The sequence below is a fragment of the Lepidochelys kempii genome, chromosome 27, assembly GCF_965140285.1.
Source record: "Lepidochelys kempii isolate rLepKem1 chromosome 27, rLepKem1.hap1, whole genome shotgun sequence".
Taxonomy (NCBI): domain Eukaryota; kingdom Metazoa; phylum Chordata; order Testudines; family Cheloniidae; genus Lepidochelys; species Lepidochelys kempii.
In genome coordinates, this window is record NC_136406.1 from 5,261,855 (window position 1) to 5,279,832 (window position 17,978).

Sequence of the window (17,978 nt, forward strand, 5' to 3'; positions counted from 1 at the left end):
GGGGGGATTTGATAGTAGCTTTCAACTACTTGTAGAGGGGTTCCAATGAGGATGGAGCTTGGCTGTTCTCATTGGTGGCAGATGACAGAACAAGGAGCAATGGTCTCAAGTTGCGGTGGGAGAGGTCTAGGTGGGATATTAGAAAACACTATTTCACTAGGAGGATGGTGAAGCACTGGAATGGGTTGCCTAGGGAGGTGGTGGAATCTCCATCTTTTAGAAGTTTTTAAGGCCCGGCTTGACAAAGCCCTGGCTGGGATGATTTAGTTGGGGATTGGTCCTGCTTTGAGCAGGGGGTTGGACTAGATGACCTCCTGAGGTCTCTTCCAACCCTCATCTTCTGTGATTGTATGATATGTTACTTGAAGTTATTCAGTGAGTAGCTCCTGAGAGTAACTCTTTAGTTTGTTGCTTGTTCGTGAGCAGTTTGTTGCTAGTGTGTGACACCTACACATTCTGTATTATTCGTTCATTTGGTTCGGCATGTAGCATGTATGTTATTTTTTTTTGATACCTGGTTGAATTGGTATCAGGGGTTAGCCGTGTTAGTCTGTATCCTCAAAAACAGCCAGGAGTCTGGTGGCACCTTAAAGACTAACAGATTTATTTGGGCATAAGCTTTCATGGGTAAAACCCCGCTTCTTCAGGTGCATGGAGTGAAAATTACAGATGCAGGCATTATTATGCTGACGCATGAAGAGAAGGGAGTTACCTCACAAGTGGAGAGCCAGTGTTGACAGGGCCAATTCGATCAGGATGGATGTAGTCCATTCCCAATAATTGATGAGGGGGGTGTTAATTCCAGGAGAGGCAAAGCTGCTTGTGTAATGACCCATCCACTCCCAGTCCCTATTCAAGCCCAAATTAATGGTGTTAAATTTGCAAATGAAGTTTAGTTAGGCAGTTTCTCTTTGAAGTCTGTTTCTAAGGTTTTTTTGTTCAAGTATGGCTACTTTTAAATCTGTTATAGACTGTGCAGGAAGATTAACGTTTTCTCCTACTGGCTTTTGTATGTTACCATTCCTGATGTCTGATTTGTGTCGATTTATTCTTTTACATAGAGACTGTCCGGTTTGGTCAATGTACATGGCAGAGGGGCATTGCTGGCACATGATGGCATATATCGCATTTATAGATGTGCAGGTGAATGAACCCCTGAGGTGTGGCTGATGATGTTGGGTCCTCTGATGGTGTTGCTAAAGTAGATATGGGGACAGAGTAGGCAACGAGGTTTGTTACAGGGATTGGTTCCTGGGTTAGTGTTTCTGTGGTGTGGTAAGTAGTTGCTGGTGAGTATTTGCTTCAGGTTTGGGGGCTGTCTGTAAGTGAGGAATTAGGTTTCTGGTGTGAGTTTCCAGTTACAAATTCCACTTTTGCCTTTCGCAGGTATTTTCAACATTTACATAGAATTCCTGCGAGCCCACTCGTTTGCAAATGCACAAGGGGGCATGAATGTAATTTAAGAAAATTCATTTAAAATCCAAGCAAGTGTGTCCAATGTTTTGCAGTAGTCAGCCAGCTCAATAAGACACACAGCATCTTTTTGGTTCTTGGGTTTTTTTGAAAGTCGCACTCCTTGGAGTCCAAATAGTCTCTGTAAATCAGGGGTTCTCAAACTTTTGTATTGGTGACCCCTTTCACACAGCAAGCCTCTGAGTGCGACCCCCCCTTATAAATTAAAAACACTTTTTTTTATATTTAAAACTATTATAAATGCTGGAGGTGAAGCGGGATTTGGGGTGGATGCTGACAGCATCTTTCTATGAGTAAAGAGTCACTTCAAAAAGTCAAGTCCCTGTGAATAAGATTATTAACTTGCTCAAGTCCATATAGTTTACCTTGAGCCTTGCAAAATCTATTTTTCCCTCTTTCTGACTTGTATCTCTTCCTTTGTACAGGTCCCCCACATAGTGGAAAGACTGCCTTGGCAGCAAAGATTGCAGAAGAATCCAACTTTCCATTTATCAAGATCTGTTCTCCTGATAAGACAATTGGCTTTTCTGAAACTGCTAAGTGCCAAGCTATGAAGAAGGTACTGTGGGTATTACTGTAATTTATCTGAACCTGATTCTTGTGCACTCTGACATGGGATTGAAAAATGACTTTGCCCTAAATTGTGCTCTCCATTCTGAAAGTAGACTTACCCCCTAGCTCCTCCCCTTCCTTGTATGCATGCTCTTGTTTAGCAGGCTGGGGGCTATTGACGTAGCATTGATCTTATAAACTACCATCAGCAATATGGCTGAAATCTGAGTCAACCTCAGTATCTTTTTAACAGTGTGCAAAGTCAAGCACTCAAAAGTTAGGAAATGCCAGAATTAAGGTTGCCTTAATATGGCCCCCTCGTGCATATGTGTTATGAGACAGTCTTTAATTATATGATTGCATACTTTTTTCCCCCCAGGACCCTTGCCTCATTCCGTGCTCAGGATGGACCATGCTTTAGGGATGAATAGGGGTTGTGTAACAAAGGGGACTCCTGCCTTTTCTGTTGCTGAAGTTGGAGGGGTGTAGTGAATAAGATTGGATTTCAGGAATAGAAAGAATGTTCTCATGGTTAAGGCGGTTGAATGCTGCCCTGGCAAATTGGATACCATCTCAGCAATAGAGTTCGTAGGTGAAACACTTAAAGCAAACTTTTAAGAACATAAGAACGGCCATACTGGGTCACACTAATGGTCCATCTGGCCCAATATACTGTTTTCTGATAGTGGCCAGTTCCAGATACTTCAGACGAAATGAACAGAACAGGGCAGTTGTCACATGATCCATCCCCTGTCTTCCAGTCCCAACTTCTGGCAGTCAGAGGCTTAAGGACACCCAGAGCATAGGCTTGCATCCCTAACTATCTTGGCTAATAGCCGTTGATGGACCTGTCCTCCATGAATTTATCTAATTCCCTTTTGAACCCAGTTATACTTTTCATCTTCACAACATCCCATGGCAACGAGGCTAATTGCCTCTCTCCACTGTGAAAACTGACCATTTATTCCCAACCCTTGTTTCCTGTTTTTTAATCAGTTACTGATCCATGAGAGGACCTTCCCTCTTATCCCACAACTGCTTACTTATCATAAGAGCCTTTGGTGTGAGACTTTGTCAAAGGCATTTTGAAAGTTCAAGTACACTATATCCACTGTATCACCCTTGTCCACATGTTTGTTGACCTCCTCAAAGAATTCTAATAGATTGGTGAGGCATGATTTCCCTTTACAAAAGCCGTGTTGACTCTTCCCCAGCATACTGTATGTCTGATAATTCTGTTCCTTACCATAGTTTTAACCAATTTGCCTGGTACTGAAGTTAGGCTTACCAGCCTGTAATTTTGAGGATTGCCTCTGGAGCCTTTTTAACACTTGTCATTACTTTAACTGTTCTCGAGTTGTCTGGTGCAGAGGCTGATTTAAGTAATAGGTTACATACCATGTTTAGAAGTTCTGCGATTTCCTTCAGAATTCTTGGTTGAATACTGTCTAGTCCTGGTGATCTATTACTGTCTAATTTCTCAATTTGTTCCAAAACCACCTCGATTGACATCTTATTCTTGGACAGTTCCTCAGATTTGTCACCTAAAAAGAATGGCTCATGTGTGAGAATCTCCCTCATATCCTCTGCAGTGAAGACAGTTGCAAAGAATTCATTTAGCTCCTAGAAATAGTAGGCAAGGTCCCCTGGAAAGAAATTAGGAAGAAAAGGAGTTGAAGGGGGTTGGCAGTTCGTAAAAGTATGTAATACTAGAGCCTCGATGTCACGCTATTCCAATGCCGAGGAATGATCAGAAGAAACACAGGAAGCCAGTGTGGCTGCACAATGAGCTTTTTAACTATGTAAAACCCGAAAGGGATACATACAGGAAATGGAAGGAGAGGCATATCACCAAGCAAGTATACATCGGAGTAGCACAAATGTGTACTGACAAAATCAGGAAAGCCAAGGCAAGGAATGAGTTACATTGTAAGGAATGTTAGAGACAACAAGAAGAAGTTCTACAAATTTGTCTGGGGAAAAAAAGGAAAGATCAAGGACGGTGGGGTACCACTGCTCAAGGGAGCAGGTGAGCTGGTAACGGAAGATGTTAGGAAGGCAGAGCTGCTCAATGGCTACTTTGCTTTAGTCTTCTCTTAAAAAATAACATGTGACTGGATGACTAGCAAAGTTTTCATAGACAAAAAAGGGGAAGGGACGCTGATTGGGATAAGAAAAGAACACGTCAGAGATCTTCCGACCAATTTGAATGAATTTAAATCAGCAAGGCCAGATGCTATTCACCTGAGTGTGCTGAAGGAATTAGCTGAAGAAATCTGGGAGCCATTGGCAATAATATTTGCAAACTCAGAGATAACAGGAGACATGCTGGAAGACTGGAGAAAGGCTAACGTACTGCCCATCTTTAAAAGGGGGGAAAAGGAGGAGCCAGGGAACTACAGACCCGCCAGCCTGTCTTGATACCTGAGAAGCTACTAGAGCAATGTATAAAACATTCAATTTGCAAATACCTGGAAGATGAAGGGGTGAGTCCTTATGGATTTACTAAGAACAAGTCATGCCAAACCATGTCCTTCTTTGACAGGGTAACTGATTTGGTGGATGGGGGAATGTGGTGGGTATAATAAACCTCGGACTTCAGCAAGGCTTTAGAGACTGTCACACATGATATTCTGATAAGTAAGCTGGAGAAATGCAGGCTTGGCATAACTACCATAAAGTGGATGCATAACTGGTTAAACAACTGCAAACAAAGATAAATTATTAATGGAATGATGTCAGATTTGAGGGAGGTCTCAAGTGGGGCTGTGCCTGGGATCTGTTTTGGCTCCAGTGTTGTTTTACTCTTTTATTAATGACCTGCATGTAGGTATAGAGAGCATACTGATCATATTTGCCTATGACAAGCTAGGGGGGTTGCCAACGCTTTGGAGCACAGAGCAAAAATTCAGAGGGATCTTGATAAACTGGAGAACTGGTCTATAGACAACAAAAATGAAATTCAGAAAAGAGAAATGTAAGGCCCTACACATAGGGAAGAAAAACCAAATGCACAAATCCAGAATGGAGGATAAATGGCTTGGCAGCACCCTTGCTGAGAAGGATCTAGGTGTTGTGGTGGATCACAACCCCAACATGAATCAGCAATATAATGCTAAAAGAAAAGGAGTACTTGTGGCACCTTAGCGACTAACCAATTTATTTGAGCATAAGCTTTCGTGAGCTACAGCTCACTTCATCGGATGCATGCTGTGGAAAGTGTAGAAGATCTTATTATATACACACAAAAAGCATGAAAAAATACCTCCTCCCACCCCCTCTCCTGCTGGTAATAGCTTATCTAAAGTGACCACTCTCCTTACAATGTGTATGATAATCAAGGTGGGTCATTTCCAGCACAAATCCAGGTTTTCTCACACCCCCCCCCCCACACACGAACTCACTCTCCTGCTGGTAATAGCTTATCCAAAGTGACCACTCTCCTTACATTGTGTAGGATAATCAAGGTGGGCCATTTCCAGCGCAAATCCAGGGTTTAACAAGAACGTCTGGGGGGGGGGGGAGAGACAGGGGGTAGGAAAAAACAAGGGGAAATAGGCTACCTTGCATAATGACTAAGCCACTCCCAGTCTCTATTCAAGTCTAAGTTAATTGTATCCAATTTGCAAATGAATTCCAATTCAGCAGTTTCTCGCTGGAGTCTGGATTTGAAGTTTTTTTGTTGTAAAATAGCGACTTTCATGTCTGTAATCACGTGACCAGAGAGATTGAAGTGTTCTCCGACTGGTTTATGAATGTTATAATTCTTGACATCTGATTTGTGTCCATTTACTCTTTTACATAGAGACTGTCCAGTTTGACCAATGTACATGGCAGAGGGGCATTGCTGGCACATGATGGCATATATCACATTGGTGGATGTGCAGGTGAATGAGCCTCTGATAGTGTGGCTGATGTTATTAGGCCCTGTGATGGTGTCCCCTGAATAGATATGTGGGCACAGTTGGCAACGGGCTTTGTTGCAAGGATAGGTTCGTGGGTTAGTGGTTCTGTTGTGTGGTATGTGGTTGCTGGTGAGTATTTGCTTCAGGTTGGGGGGCTGTCTGTAGGCAAGGACTGGCCTGTCTCCCAAGATTTGTGAGAGTGTTGGGTCATCCTTCAGGATAGGTTGTAGATCCTGAATAATGCGTTGGAGGGGTTTTAGTTGGGGGCTGAAGGTGACGGCTAGTGGCATTCTGTTATTTTCTTTGTTGGGCCTGTCCTGTAGTAGGTGACTTCTGGGAGCTCTTCTGGCTCTATCAGTCTGTTTCTTCACTTCCGCAGGTGGGTATTGTAGTTGTAAGAATGTTTGATAGAGATCTTGTAGGTGTTTGTCTCTGTCTGAGAGGTTGGAGCAAATGCGGTTGTATCGCAGAGCTTGACTGTAGACGATGGATCGTGTGGTGTGGTCAGGGTGAAAGCTGGAGGCATGTAGGTAGGAATAGCGGTCAGTAGGTTTCCGGGATAGGGTGGTGTTTATGTGACCATCATTTATTAGCACTGTAGTGTCTAGGAAGTGGATCTCTTGTGTGGACTGGACCAGGCTGAGGTTGATGGTGGGATGGAAATCGTTGAAATCATGGTGGAATTCCTCAAGGGCTTCTTTTTCATGGGTCCAGATGATGAAGATGTCATCAATATAGCGCAAGTAGAGTAGGGGCATTAGGGGACGAGAGCTGAGGAAGCGTTGTTCTAAATCAGCCATAAAATTGTTGGCATACTGTGGGGCCATGCGGGTACCCATAGCAGTGCCGCTGATCTGAAGGTATACATTGTCCCCAAATGTAAAATAGTTATGAGTGAGGACAAAGTCACACAGTTCAGCCACCAGGTTAGCCGTGACATTATCGGGGATAGTTTACACACAACAAATCCTGTGTCTTGGCAGGGGGTTAGACTAGATGACCCTTGTGCTCCCTTCTAATCATATTATTCCCTGCAACAGTCTTATCTTTCTTGAGTGCTCCTTTAGCACAGGGGAGTCAATAAGTGGACCGTGCGCCAAATTCGGACTGCCAGACACTTTTGAATAGACCCCAAAATCTTTTTATTCACTTATTTTTATGATTTTCTCTGGAATCTGGACCTTGACTATAGTTTCACCAAGAAATTTGGACCGTGGCCAAAAATAATTGACTACCCTTACTTAGCACCTCGATCGTCCAGGTGGCCCCCTGATTGTTTGGCAGGCTTCCCGCTTCTGATGTACTTCAGGTTTTTTTGCTGTTTGTTTCTGTGTCTTTTGTTTGTTGCTCTTCAATTTCTTTTTTGGCCTGCCTAATTATACTTTTACATTTGGCTGAGATTAAGCTCTTTTCTCTATTTTTTTCAGTAGGATTTGACTTCCAGTTTTTAAAAGATGCTATTTTGCCTCTAACTGCCTTTCTTACTCTGTTGTTTAGCCACGGTGGTATTTTTTGGTCCTCTTTTTTTAAATTTTGGGTATATATTTAATTTGATCCTCTATTATGATGTTTTTAAAAAGTGTCATGCAGCTTGCATTCATTTACTTGTGACTGCTTTTTTAAATTTCCATGTAACTAGCTTCCTCATTATTGTGTAGTTCCCCTTTTTGAAGTTAAATGATACTATGGTGGGTATCTTTAGTAGTTTTCCCTCCTAGAAGGATTTTAAATTTATTTGTGTTATGATTGCTTATTGAGCAATTCAGCTATATTCACCTCTTGGACCAGATCCTGTACTCTTCTTAGGATTAAGTCAAGAATTTCCTCTCCCTTGTGGGTTCAAGATTAGCTGCTCTGAGAAATAATCATTAATGGTGTTTGGAAACGTTATCTCTGCATCCTGTCCTGGTGTGACATGTACCCAGTAAATATGGTGATAGTTGAAATTCCCCATTATTATTGTTTTACATATTTGTAGCCTCTCTAATCTACCTGAGCATTTCACCATCACCATCCTGATCAGGCGATCGGTAGTATATTCCTACTATTATACGCTTATTAATCAAGTATGGAATTTCTATTCATACAGAAGCTATGGTATGGACGGATTCATGTAAGGTTTGTACTATATTTGGCTCTGTTATTTCTTTCACATATAGTGCCACTCCCCCACACAGGTGGTCACTAATTGTCTGTTCCTCATTTTCTGGGTGCTTGACTTGAGATCCTGGAGGTTGATTTGCAGAAGTGCTGTGAACGCTCTCAGCTGCAAGTGAAGACACTGGGAGTTGTCTTTTGAACATATAAAGTACTAAGAACTCTGAATAAGTAGATTTAAGGTGTCTCACATTGGGCACCCCCAATTACTGGAAACTTCTGACTTTAATCGGTCTCTGCCTCTGTTGCCCGTCAGTAAAAGGGAGATGATAATAGCCCCCTAACCTTCCAGGGATGTTGCCACGATAGGTGGATGATTGTGAAGCACTCATATGCTGTAGATATAAGTGCCATAGAAAAGCCAATGAGGAAATAGATAATTCTGTCTTCTGTGCAGAATTTGAATAGTATGCAGTAAATAAACCATGAGGACACACACACTGAACAATGAGGCTAAAACGAAATATTGAATAATTGATCATTCAGTGTGCACTGTCCATTCTGTGCACTGAATTAGGCAGTGTCCTATAGGAGAAAAAAAAGTGATAATGTAATTAGACTGATTATGCATCTGCATCAATTAAGGTTGCATGGCTAAACTTAATCTTGGCATTTCCTAATTTTGCGTGCCTGACTTTGTAACCTTCATGTTCTTTTAACATTTTTGTGTGTAATATAATTTGTGTGTATGTATAAAATTCTACAGCACACTGAAACATGAATGTGTGGGGATGTGGAAGAATACATAGGAAAAAGGAACTGGCTGGAGCCTACAGCCTGGGGATAATCAAGAAGGCATCACCTTGCCCTGAGGGGCTGTGTTTTATATGAAGAGGAAGCACAGAGAGAGAGAGAGAGAGAGAGAGAGGAATAGAAGCCAGGCAGGCTGCAGTGGGTAGCAGTTTTTCTCTGAGGCACCTGGAGACACACCTGACCTGATTCAGAGATTTTGTTGACTGTAAGTTTGCGGAGCACTGAGCCAGGATCTTGATGAACTGTTACAAAGATTCCTGTCTTGAAACCTGATTAAAGGAGGCATTGCATTTTACTAATAGTGTGTTGGCTTCTCCTTGCCCAGGGCTATTAAAGTGAGTCTTGGGGAAACTAAGGTGTGGCTATTCCATGGGTGTACTGAGGGACTGTCCGCACCATTACACATTGTGTCTGAACAGGGACTGAAAACTCCCTCCCAGCAAGGAGGGATGAGAAGGCAAAGAGGTGCTCGTGCTATCCATGGTGATGAAATGTCCAACTTCCCAGGCTGGAGCAGACAGCCACAGCGACAACCCCAGAAGTTCTGGTCTCAGGCTTGGTGAGGGGCCCAGTGGTTTCAGGAGCAAGAGGACACAACTCTGAAAGGAAAGGAGACCTGTGTCCTGCCAGTTGTGTGCACGGACTGTCACCAACAGGGGCATATAAGTTGCGTCTGCCACTGGGAAACCTGAGACTGTGGAATTCTGGCTGATGTGGGGCACTGAGAATCCTGGGGAGGTCTGGACTGTTAAGGATGCTGGGCCCCAGACAGCTGCAGAAGCTGAAGAAAGTACTTGAGGGGTCTCAGTTTTAGGCCAGGAAGGGTGATACCCTAGTAGTCATTTGTTTTAGGTGTGGGGAAGAAGGGCATGTCAGAAGACGCTGCCCTGCAAAAACTTCGTGATGATTATGGGGAAGTAAGAGAGTGTAGTAGGGAAGCTACAGAAGCTTCCAGTGTGGGTAGGGGCAGTGAGCTGTAGGGGCCAAGGTTGGCCATGGATTTCAGACTTTTCCCCACTTACCAGGAATGCCTTAACTCAGTCCTCTCACCCTCAGAGAATGAGTGTGGGGAGCCTGAAGAAGACAGTTAGCTGCTCTGAAAGGCAGCAGAGTTCCCGAGCTGGGGGAACTAGGGAAAAGACCAAAATGAGGTCAGTGATTCTGGGGGCTCTGATAGTCTTGAACAGTTAGATTTGCAGGCCCAGATGCACATTTTCCAGCACAACCTGGATAAGCAACAGGAAAAAATTCAGTGCTTTAAAAGACAGACAGCCATTTGGTTGTGGCTAAGATGGGGCAAATTAATGCACACGCTGAAAAGCAACTGCAACATTCCTCTGAGGAAACTCCAAGTTGGCCTCCAATTGAAGTAATTGAAGAAAGAACAGTAGTACTTGCATAAATGGGTGAAGTCTCAGCTGGAGGAGAAGTGGAAAACTTTGCAACTCTGGGGAATTCTGGACATTGGGGAACACAACTTCTGGTCTCTACATACTTTGGTGACAAAGACAAAAATATGGCCAACGGACTTGGACTTCCTTGGGGCTGCTAAGCAGGAGGTGCTCTGCCGCTTGGAGGAAATGGTTCAGGGGAAGTGGTTAGGTCAGCAGCTCTAGTGAAATCAACTAAGAAACTTATCCTATTGAAGTGCCTATGTGGTCAGAAACTGACAGTAAACTTTGCCCTGGGCAAGGGCCTGGGAGGGAGATAAGTGAAAGAATGTGTGTGTGTGTATGGGGGGGAAAGGCTACAGCCAACCCTATGGATACCACAAAGGGGGTACTCTCCTTTTAAGGGACAGGCTGGAGCCTGCAGCCTGGGGATAATCAACAAGGCCCTGTCCGGCTTTGGAGGCTGGGTCATATATAAACAGGAACAGGAGAGACAGAGAGAGGAGTAGAAGCCAAGCAGGCTGCAGTGGGTGGCCATTGCTCTCTCAGGCACTTGGAGGCACACCTGACCTGATTCAGAGAATTAAGTCTCAACTGTAAGTTTGGGGAACCCTGAGCCTGGATCCTGATGAACTGTTATTACAATGATTCTTGGAGTGAAACTGGATTAAAATGGGAAGTTGTGTTTTACTAATTGTACGTTGGCTTCTCCTTGCCCTTGGTGGTTAAAGTGAGTCTTGTGCTACTGCCCTTGGGGAAAGTAAGGTAGTGCCCACCTGCAAGGCCACCCGGGTCTGCAATGGGGCGCTCAGTCACTGCCTGCACCATTACAAGGAAACTGTGAAATCAGTTGAATTTAATAGCAAAATAAATAAGATAAGCCTCAGCATCGGTTGGATTATTCATTTCTTCTTCGCGTGCTTGCTCGTGTCGATTCCATTCTAGGTGTGTTCGTACACAGTCGTCGGAGACTTTTGCCTTAGATTTTTTGCCCGGGATGATGATGGCTTCGATAGAGCAGTGCTGCAAGCCGCTAGACTGAACTCCGAGCCCACCTCCAAGGCTACTGCTTGTGAGTCACCTAGAATGGAATCGACATGAGCAAGCACTTGAAGAAAAACAGTTACCTACTTTTTTGTAACTGTTGTTCTTCGAGATGTGTTGCTCATGTCCATTCCATTACCTGCCCTCCTACCCCGCTGATGGAGTTGCCAGCAGAAAGGAACTGAGCGGGCGTAGGGTTGGCAGTGCCTGTTATCCTGATGCATGAGCGTGGCACTCCAGAGGGCGCTATGGCCAACCCTATGGATACTGCAAAGACAAAAATCTCACACAATGTGCACGTGGGTGCACCCATACTTAGAATGGAATGGACATGAGCACCACATCTTGAAGAACAGCAGTTACGAAAAGATAGGTAACCATTTTTTTCATACTTATTTCAATAAAAGCCTCCATTTGTAATTTAAATAAAGCTGCCACCTCAGAGTGCTGCAGATCACCGTTGTTCTTGCTGTGTTGGACATGGGACTGATATGTAATAATCTAGAAATACTGATTGGTATTAATTTATCAGTACTGCATGTTACCAGGTCATGAGAAATATTTACTAAAATGTTTATGGTGTGGGAGTTGTTTTAATAATAAGGTGTTAGAGGGAAGGTAACACATGGGGTTCCGATGAAACACCTCCTGGCAAACAGTGCTGAAGGTTAAGAAACCATACCTGTGCTGTTAAGCTGGGAAGATGCTGCTTACAAGTGCCAGCTAATTTACAGAGCTGTTTTGCCCAGACTGAGAACTAACAAATCAAAAGACACTAAAGAGTTAAAAAGGTGATTCTGGGTAGAATGGGAGGCAGTTGTTGGGGGCTGTTTTGGGGGAAACAGACAGATACAGAGACTGGATAGGTCTGAAGGACAGGCTCCTTCCTAAGCTGTCAGGGAGATGGTAAGCTTTACGTAAGACAGACAAGCATATAGGCCTTTTAATGTTTCATAACCCCTTTTTCCTGTAATGTGCTGGGATTTTGAGTTACATGTTCATGCTCTGCCTGTTTGGTTGATAGACTGACCTCAGCCATCCTGAAACGGTTTGAGGTGCAGTCTGATGCATGGCATCACAAAAGTACACAAGGCCATGTGTCCAAGGAACTCGAGGCATGTTCATATGTATATAATTGGATGGTCTTGGAGATCTCTCATGATGAGATTTGTGACAATAATAAATTGTTTTTTTCCCTAGATCTTTGATGATGCATACAAGTCCCAGCTCAGCTGTGTAGTAGTTGATGACATTGAAAGGCTCCTAGGTGAGTCATAGAATTTTGGTTGCACCATGCAACAGACAACGTAATGTTACAAACCAGAAATGATTCAGGAACCGTAAGTGTGTATGGAGTCTAATCTAAGTATGATGATTCAAGAGCCTTGAATTGATCCTCCATGTTGGTCTAAACATGTATCGTTTCTGAAGTCCAGCAGTAGTAATCTTGTCCTCTACCTCAATGTTGGCTTCATCTTGTTCTAAGGTATTTGAGCTGGTCCTTGTGCTCCAGCCTCCATGTGTATCATTTTAACTAAATGAGATTTATAGGCTTAATTAACAAGTCAGAAAGGGGCCTGATTCTTCACTGCCTTGCACCTTTGAACAGTCATTTGCAACCGTGTAAAATAGTACAGTAGAACCTCAGAGTTACAAACATCTCGGGAATGGAGGTTGTTCATAACTCTGAACAAAGTGTTCTGGTGGTTCTTTCAGAAGTTTACAACTGAACATTGACTTAATGCAATGAAACTTTACTATGCAGAAGAAAAATTCTTCTTTTAACCATCTTAATTTAAATGAAACAAGCAGAGAAACAGTTTCCTTACCTTGTCAAATCTTTTTTTAAACTTTCCCTTTATTTTTTTAGTAGTTTATATTTAGCACAATACTGTACTGTATTTGCCTTTTGGGCGGATGGGGCAGTCTCTGCTGCTGCCTGATTGCGTACTTCCAGTTCCAAATGAGGTGTGTGATTGACTGGTCAGTTTGTAACTCCAGTGTTTGTAACTCTGAGGTTCTGCTGTACCACCAGTCTGAATAAGTGCAGCATTCTGATTTCCTAGCATTTTACACCCAACTGGGGCTCACTGTACAAGGGGCAAGGCAGTGGGGCAGGTGTCCCAAGGGGTGTCCATTGTAGAAACCAAGACAATCTTAAGAGAACAGTAGAGTGACCATATAACTCAAGCACTGTAGGTGCTTTTAATTGATTTTTTCTTTTAATGCTTTTGGGTTCCTGGAGTTGGGTTTCTGCAGTATTTGCTTTTGTTAATGGATATGCCCCCCCCCCCCCCCCCAAAAAAAAAAAAAGACACACACACTTCTGGGGTAATAGACAGGCACTGTATATTGAAAGCCCTGGTTATTAATGCACTTTTGTGGACACAGATTTAGGTCATCCAAGAAAAATGGTTTCCTCTCTATTTAGCCCACATACCTTACAATAAGGCAGTGTCTCTTCAGGAAATACTCAGAACTAGAATACCAGAGGTGTCCTGCAGCGAGAGGAAAGGCTGCTGCTCTGTAGGGAGGCTTACTGAGAAGCAGCCGTACAGCAGGCATTCACAAGTGACAAGGAAATAGAAACCGTGTGATCACTGAATTTAAAATCCAGTATTTTTTCCCGTTGTTTCATTGTGACTGCAAGGCTGAGTGAAGATTTCTCTTCAAACCACTCTGCTTTCCTCTGAGGAGCACAATGGAACTTGAAAAGTGAACCAGAAAAGTTTGATTCCTGCTGTCTGACGTGATCATGTTTATTCGTGTTTTTCCCCTTCCAGATTATGTTCCTATTGGACCACGATTCTCCAACTTGGTGTTGCAGGCCCTTCTCGTGCTGCTAAAAAAGGCACCTCCTCAGGTAAGAAAGCTGCATGGTGGGCTGAGAGGTCCCACAAGCTTTGTCCTGCGGGAGCGGTCGCCACGCCCGCCTGGCAGACAATTAACTATTGCAGTTGCTAACTGCTGTTGGCTGAATAAAGGCTTTTAACTGAGTTTATCCTGGTGCGTTGTTGTTTATTCAGCAGCACACTCAGCCCTGGATAGCTGCACGTTGCTTAAACAAGAAAGCAGCATGCTGAATACGCAGCAAGTTTACAGAGGGAAGATTAAAATTCTCTGGTCACTGATTTGTCTGAGAAACAAACAGTAAATTCTAATCTTCCCAAACTCAGATCTAGTTGTCTTTCTCTTATCTAATTTTAAAAAATGAAATTCCCCCGGTGTATGTACGTTTTTTCAGTTGAGCGTGGGTTTTTTATCTTGTCTGCCTCAATTGAATTCCCCAGGTACCTGTGAAAATGAATGTTTTTAAAGTCTGATGGTAGACTCCATAGTTAAAAATTGGGCTCAGAAGGCCTTTGTACTTATGTTCACTGACATGGTGAAGTTTAGGTACCTTGCAAATGACAGCTTACTTGGTTTGCTTTAGGGGAGGCAAGGAGAGAGGGCTTCTAGCACGGCTTCCTGGCTATTCATTTGAGTTCCACTGTATGAGCCTGTGAAATGTGGAACAAGGGGAAGTTGAAGAAAGGCTGTGGCAAAGGAACCGATCACACACCCTGAATAAATTGGTAGCCTGTTCACATTGTCACATGCTGGCAAATAAAGTAGTAATGCTGCACAAATCAACACTCTTATTTAAGACAGTTCTTGGTTTAATTGTAGAAGTGGGTGACAAAATTCCCACTGGAGTACACAGTTCCTTAGTTCCAGTACTTCTGCTAGTAGCACCAGCAAACTGCAAGACAGAAGACTTCTACTAAAGAGCTCTTTGTCCTGTACAAAGCACTCACAGTGAGTGAGATAATAGCTTTTATTGGACCAACTTCTTTTGGTGCAATGTCAAGCTTTCAGGCTTCACAGAGCTTTTCTTCAAGTCTGGAGAAGGTAAGCAGAGAATCACAGTTAAATACATGCTGGAATAGATTGTTATGTATGCAGAATTAATACATGTTGTAGGAGACCACTTAAGATGAAGTGAGCACTTAACACCTCTCATCTTAAATGGTCTCCTACAAACAACTCTGTAAAAATCTTTTAACTGTAGCCTTCCTAAGGCCTGGTCTACACTGGGGCAGGAGCTGATCTAAGATACGCAACTGAAGTCGCCGTATCTTAGATTGACTTAGAATCACTTATTTCGCATCCTCGTGGTGCGGGATCGACGGCCACCGCTCCCCCATTGGCTCCGGTTCTGCCTCTCGCCGTGGTGGAGTTCCGGAGTCGACGGCAGAACGATCGGGGATCGATTTATCGCGTCTACACTAGATGCGATAAATCGATCCCCGATAGATGGATCACTACCCGCCGATCTGGCTGGTAGTGTAGACATGGCCTAAGAGTAATAAAGTAGGATTTACTCCAGGAAAAGTCTTTTCTCTAAGCCTAGTTACTTAGACTTATTTAAATACCCAGCCATGTTAGATTAATCAAGTGGACACTAATATTTGTAACAATGTATCTAAGAAAAACAATTCATTTAGAACATACCTTATTTTATTAAAAGTGAAAAACGAGGTATACGGTACAAATCCTGTAACTCGACCTGCTTTTTCTTTCCCTTCTCATGTGGCTTGTTGTCGTCATTCACTATGTGTTCTCTGTAGATGGCAACTTGCTTTGGGCAAGGACTTTTTCTTCTGTATGTGCAAAGTGCTAAGGAAATAATTTATTTAAGTAACAGAATTACTGAGAGTATAGAGATAAGACGAACCATTTCAGTTTGTTCCAGTATTTCTGGGGGTGGGGGGTGTCTGTGTGTTAAAATATGGTTTTACATTATTTGGAATAAAACTAAACGTTGCATTTCCTAACTGGGTTTTGAACTACATAGGGTGATACCTTGCACTCCATGCTTAATACAGTTAGAAGTCATGGTTTCTTTCAATAAGCTATCTTAGAGTTTCCTAGTATTTAAGAACTTTTCAGGATGCAGTAAATATTACACCCCTTCCTTCACCCTTCCTAACTTGGTTGTGAAAGTAACATAGCCTAAAAAAAATCAAAAGAATAGGCATGTGCAGCTCACTTCTTAGGAGCATAATGTGTTTCCATACAAGAAACTTCAAATAATATTGATATAGATCTCTCAAATAACGTAAGCCAGGCTCTGGGGCATTAGTGCTCTTCCTTAAAAACAAACACAAGACTGTCCTTGGAATGATTGGTAGTAATATCTCATACCGAAAGTTATTGGTGTGGAGTTAGTGATGGAAGTGAACTCTGTCCAGTGTTACTGAAAGGGTCACTTGGAGAAAGGAGTGTACCAAAGTGCACCAGATTTGGATAGGTGGATCCACTGCTCATTTCTTGCCCCTATTTGCATCTCATTGTCCCTGCAGTGTCCTAGGAGTAGGATGCAGGGCTCTGGGTTATCTGGTGAGTTTATATGTGCGCTGTGAATTTCAAATGCCTTTGAGACTGGTAGGCATAGTGAGTATTGTTGAGACACCCCATGGCAAGCTTCTAGTTTTTTTTTATATGTTCTTCCTACCCCTGTGACTGTGAGTGGATAATTTTTCCATTAAGAAAGAGCTATTAAAGCTTTTCATATGATCTCCCACAATATTCTTGCCTGCAAGTTATAGTAGTATGGATTGGATGAATGGACTATAAGGTGGATAGAAAGCTGGCTAGATTGTCGGGCTCAACAGGTAATGATCAACAGCTCGATGTGTAGTTGACAGCCGGTATCAAGCAGAGTGCCCCAGGGGTTGGTCCTAGGGCTGGTATTGTTCAACATCTTCATTAATGATCTGGATGATGGGATGGATTGCACCCTCAGGAAGTTCGCAGATGACACTAAGCTGGGGGGAGAGGTAGATATGCTGGAGGGTAGGGAAAGGGTCCAGAATGATCTAGACAAATTGGAGGATTGGGCCAAAAGAAATCTGATGAGGTTCAACAAGGACAAGTGCAGAATCCTGCACTTAGGATGGAAGAATCCCATGCACCGCTACAGGCTGGGGACCAACTGGCTACGCAGCAGTTCTGCAGAACAGGACCTGGGAATTCAAGTGAATAAGCTGGATGTGAGTCAACAGTGTGCCCTTGTTGCCAAGAAGGCTAATGGCGTGGTGGACTGAATTAGTAGTAGCGTTGCCAGTAGATTGAGGGAAGTGATTATTCCCCTCTATTTGGCCCTGGTGAAGCCACACCTGGAGTATTGTGTCCAGTTTTGGTCGCCCCCACTACAGAAAGGATGTGGACAAATTGGAGAGAGTCCAGCAGAGGGCAACGAAAATGATTAGGGGGTTGTGGCACATGACTTAGGAGGAGAGGCTGAGGGAACTGGGCTTATTTAGTCTGCAGAAGAGAAGAATGAGGGGGGATTTGATAGCAGCCTTCAATTCCCTGAAGCGGGGGTTCCAAAGAGGATGGAGCTCGGCTGTTCTCAGTGGTGGCAAATGACAGAACAAGGAGTAATGGTCTCAAGTTGCAGTGGGGGAGGTCTAGGTTGGATATTAGGAAAAACTATTTCACTAGGAGGGTGGTAAAGCACTGGAATGGGTTACCTAGGGAAGTGGTGGAATCTTCATCCTTAGAGGTTTTTAAGGCCTGGCTTGACAAAGCCCTGGCTGGGATGATTTAGTTGGGGATTGGTCCTGCTTTGAGCAGGGGATTGGATTAGATGACCTCCTGAGGTCTCTTCCAACCCTAATCTGCTATTATTCTATATCAAACCCACAGTGGGGCAGGA

At 43.3% G+C, this 17,978-nt stretch overlaps 1 protein-coding gene across 3 annotated transcripts in view; it reads left to right on the forward strand.

The window, feature by feature from the left end:
* The window catches only part of NSF (N-ethylmaleimide sensitive factor, vesicle fusing ATPase), a 187,067-nt gene that overhangs the window by 134,776 nt on the left and 34,313 nt on the right, over window positions 1-17,978 (forward strand). For all 3 annotated transcript variants that reach the window (XM_073325854.2, XM_073325855.2, XM_073325853.2), the window contains exons 15-17: window positions 1,899-2,032; window positions 12,476-12,542; window positions 14,059-14,138. In XM_073325854.2, the coding sequence (XP_073181955.1) occupies window positions 1,899-2,032; window positions 12,476-12,542; window positions 14,059-14,138 (281 nt within the window). The remainder of the gene's footprint in view (window positions 1-1,898; window positions 2,033-12,475; window positions 12,543-14,058; window positions 14,139-17,978) is intronic.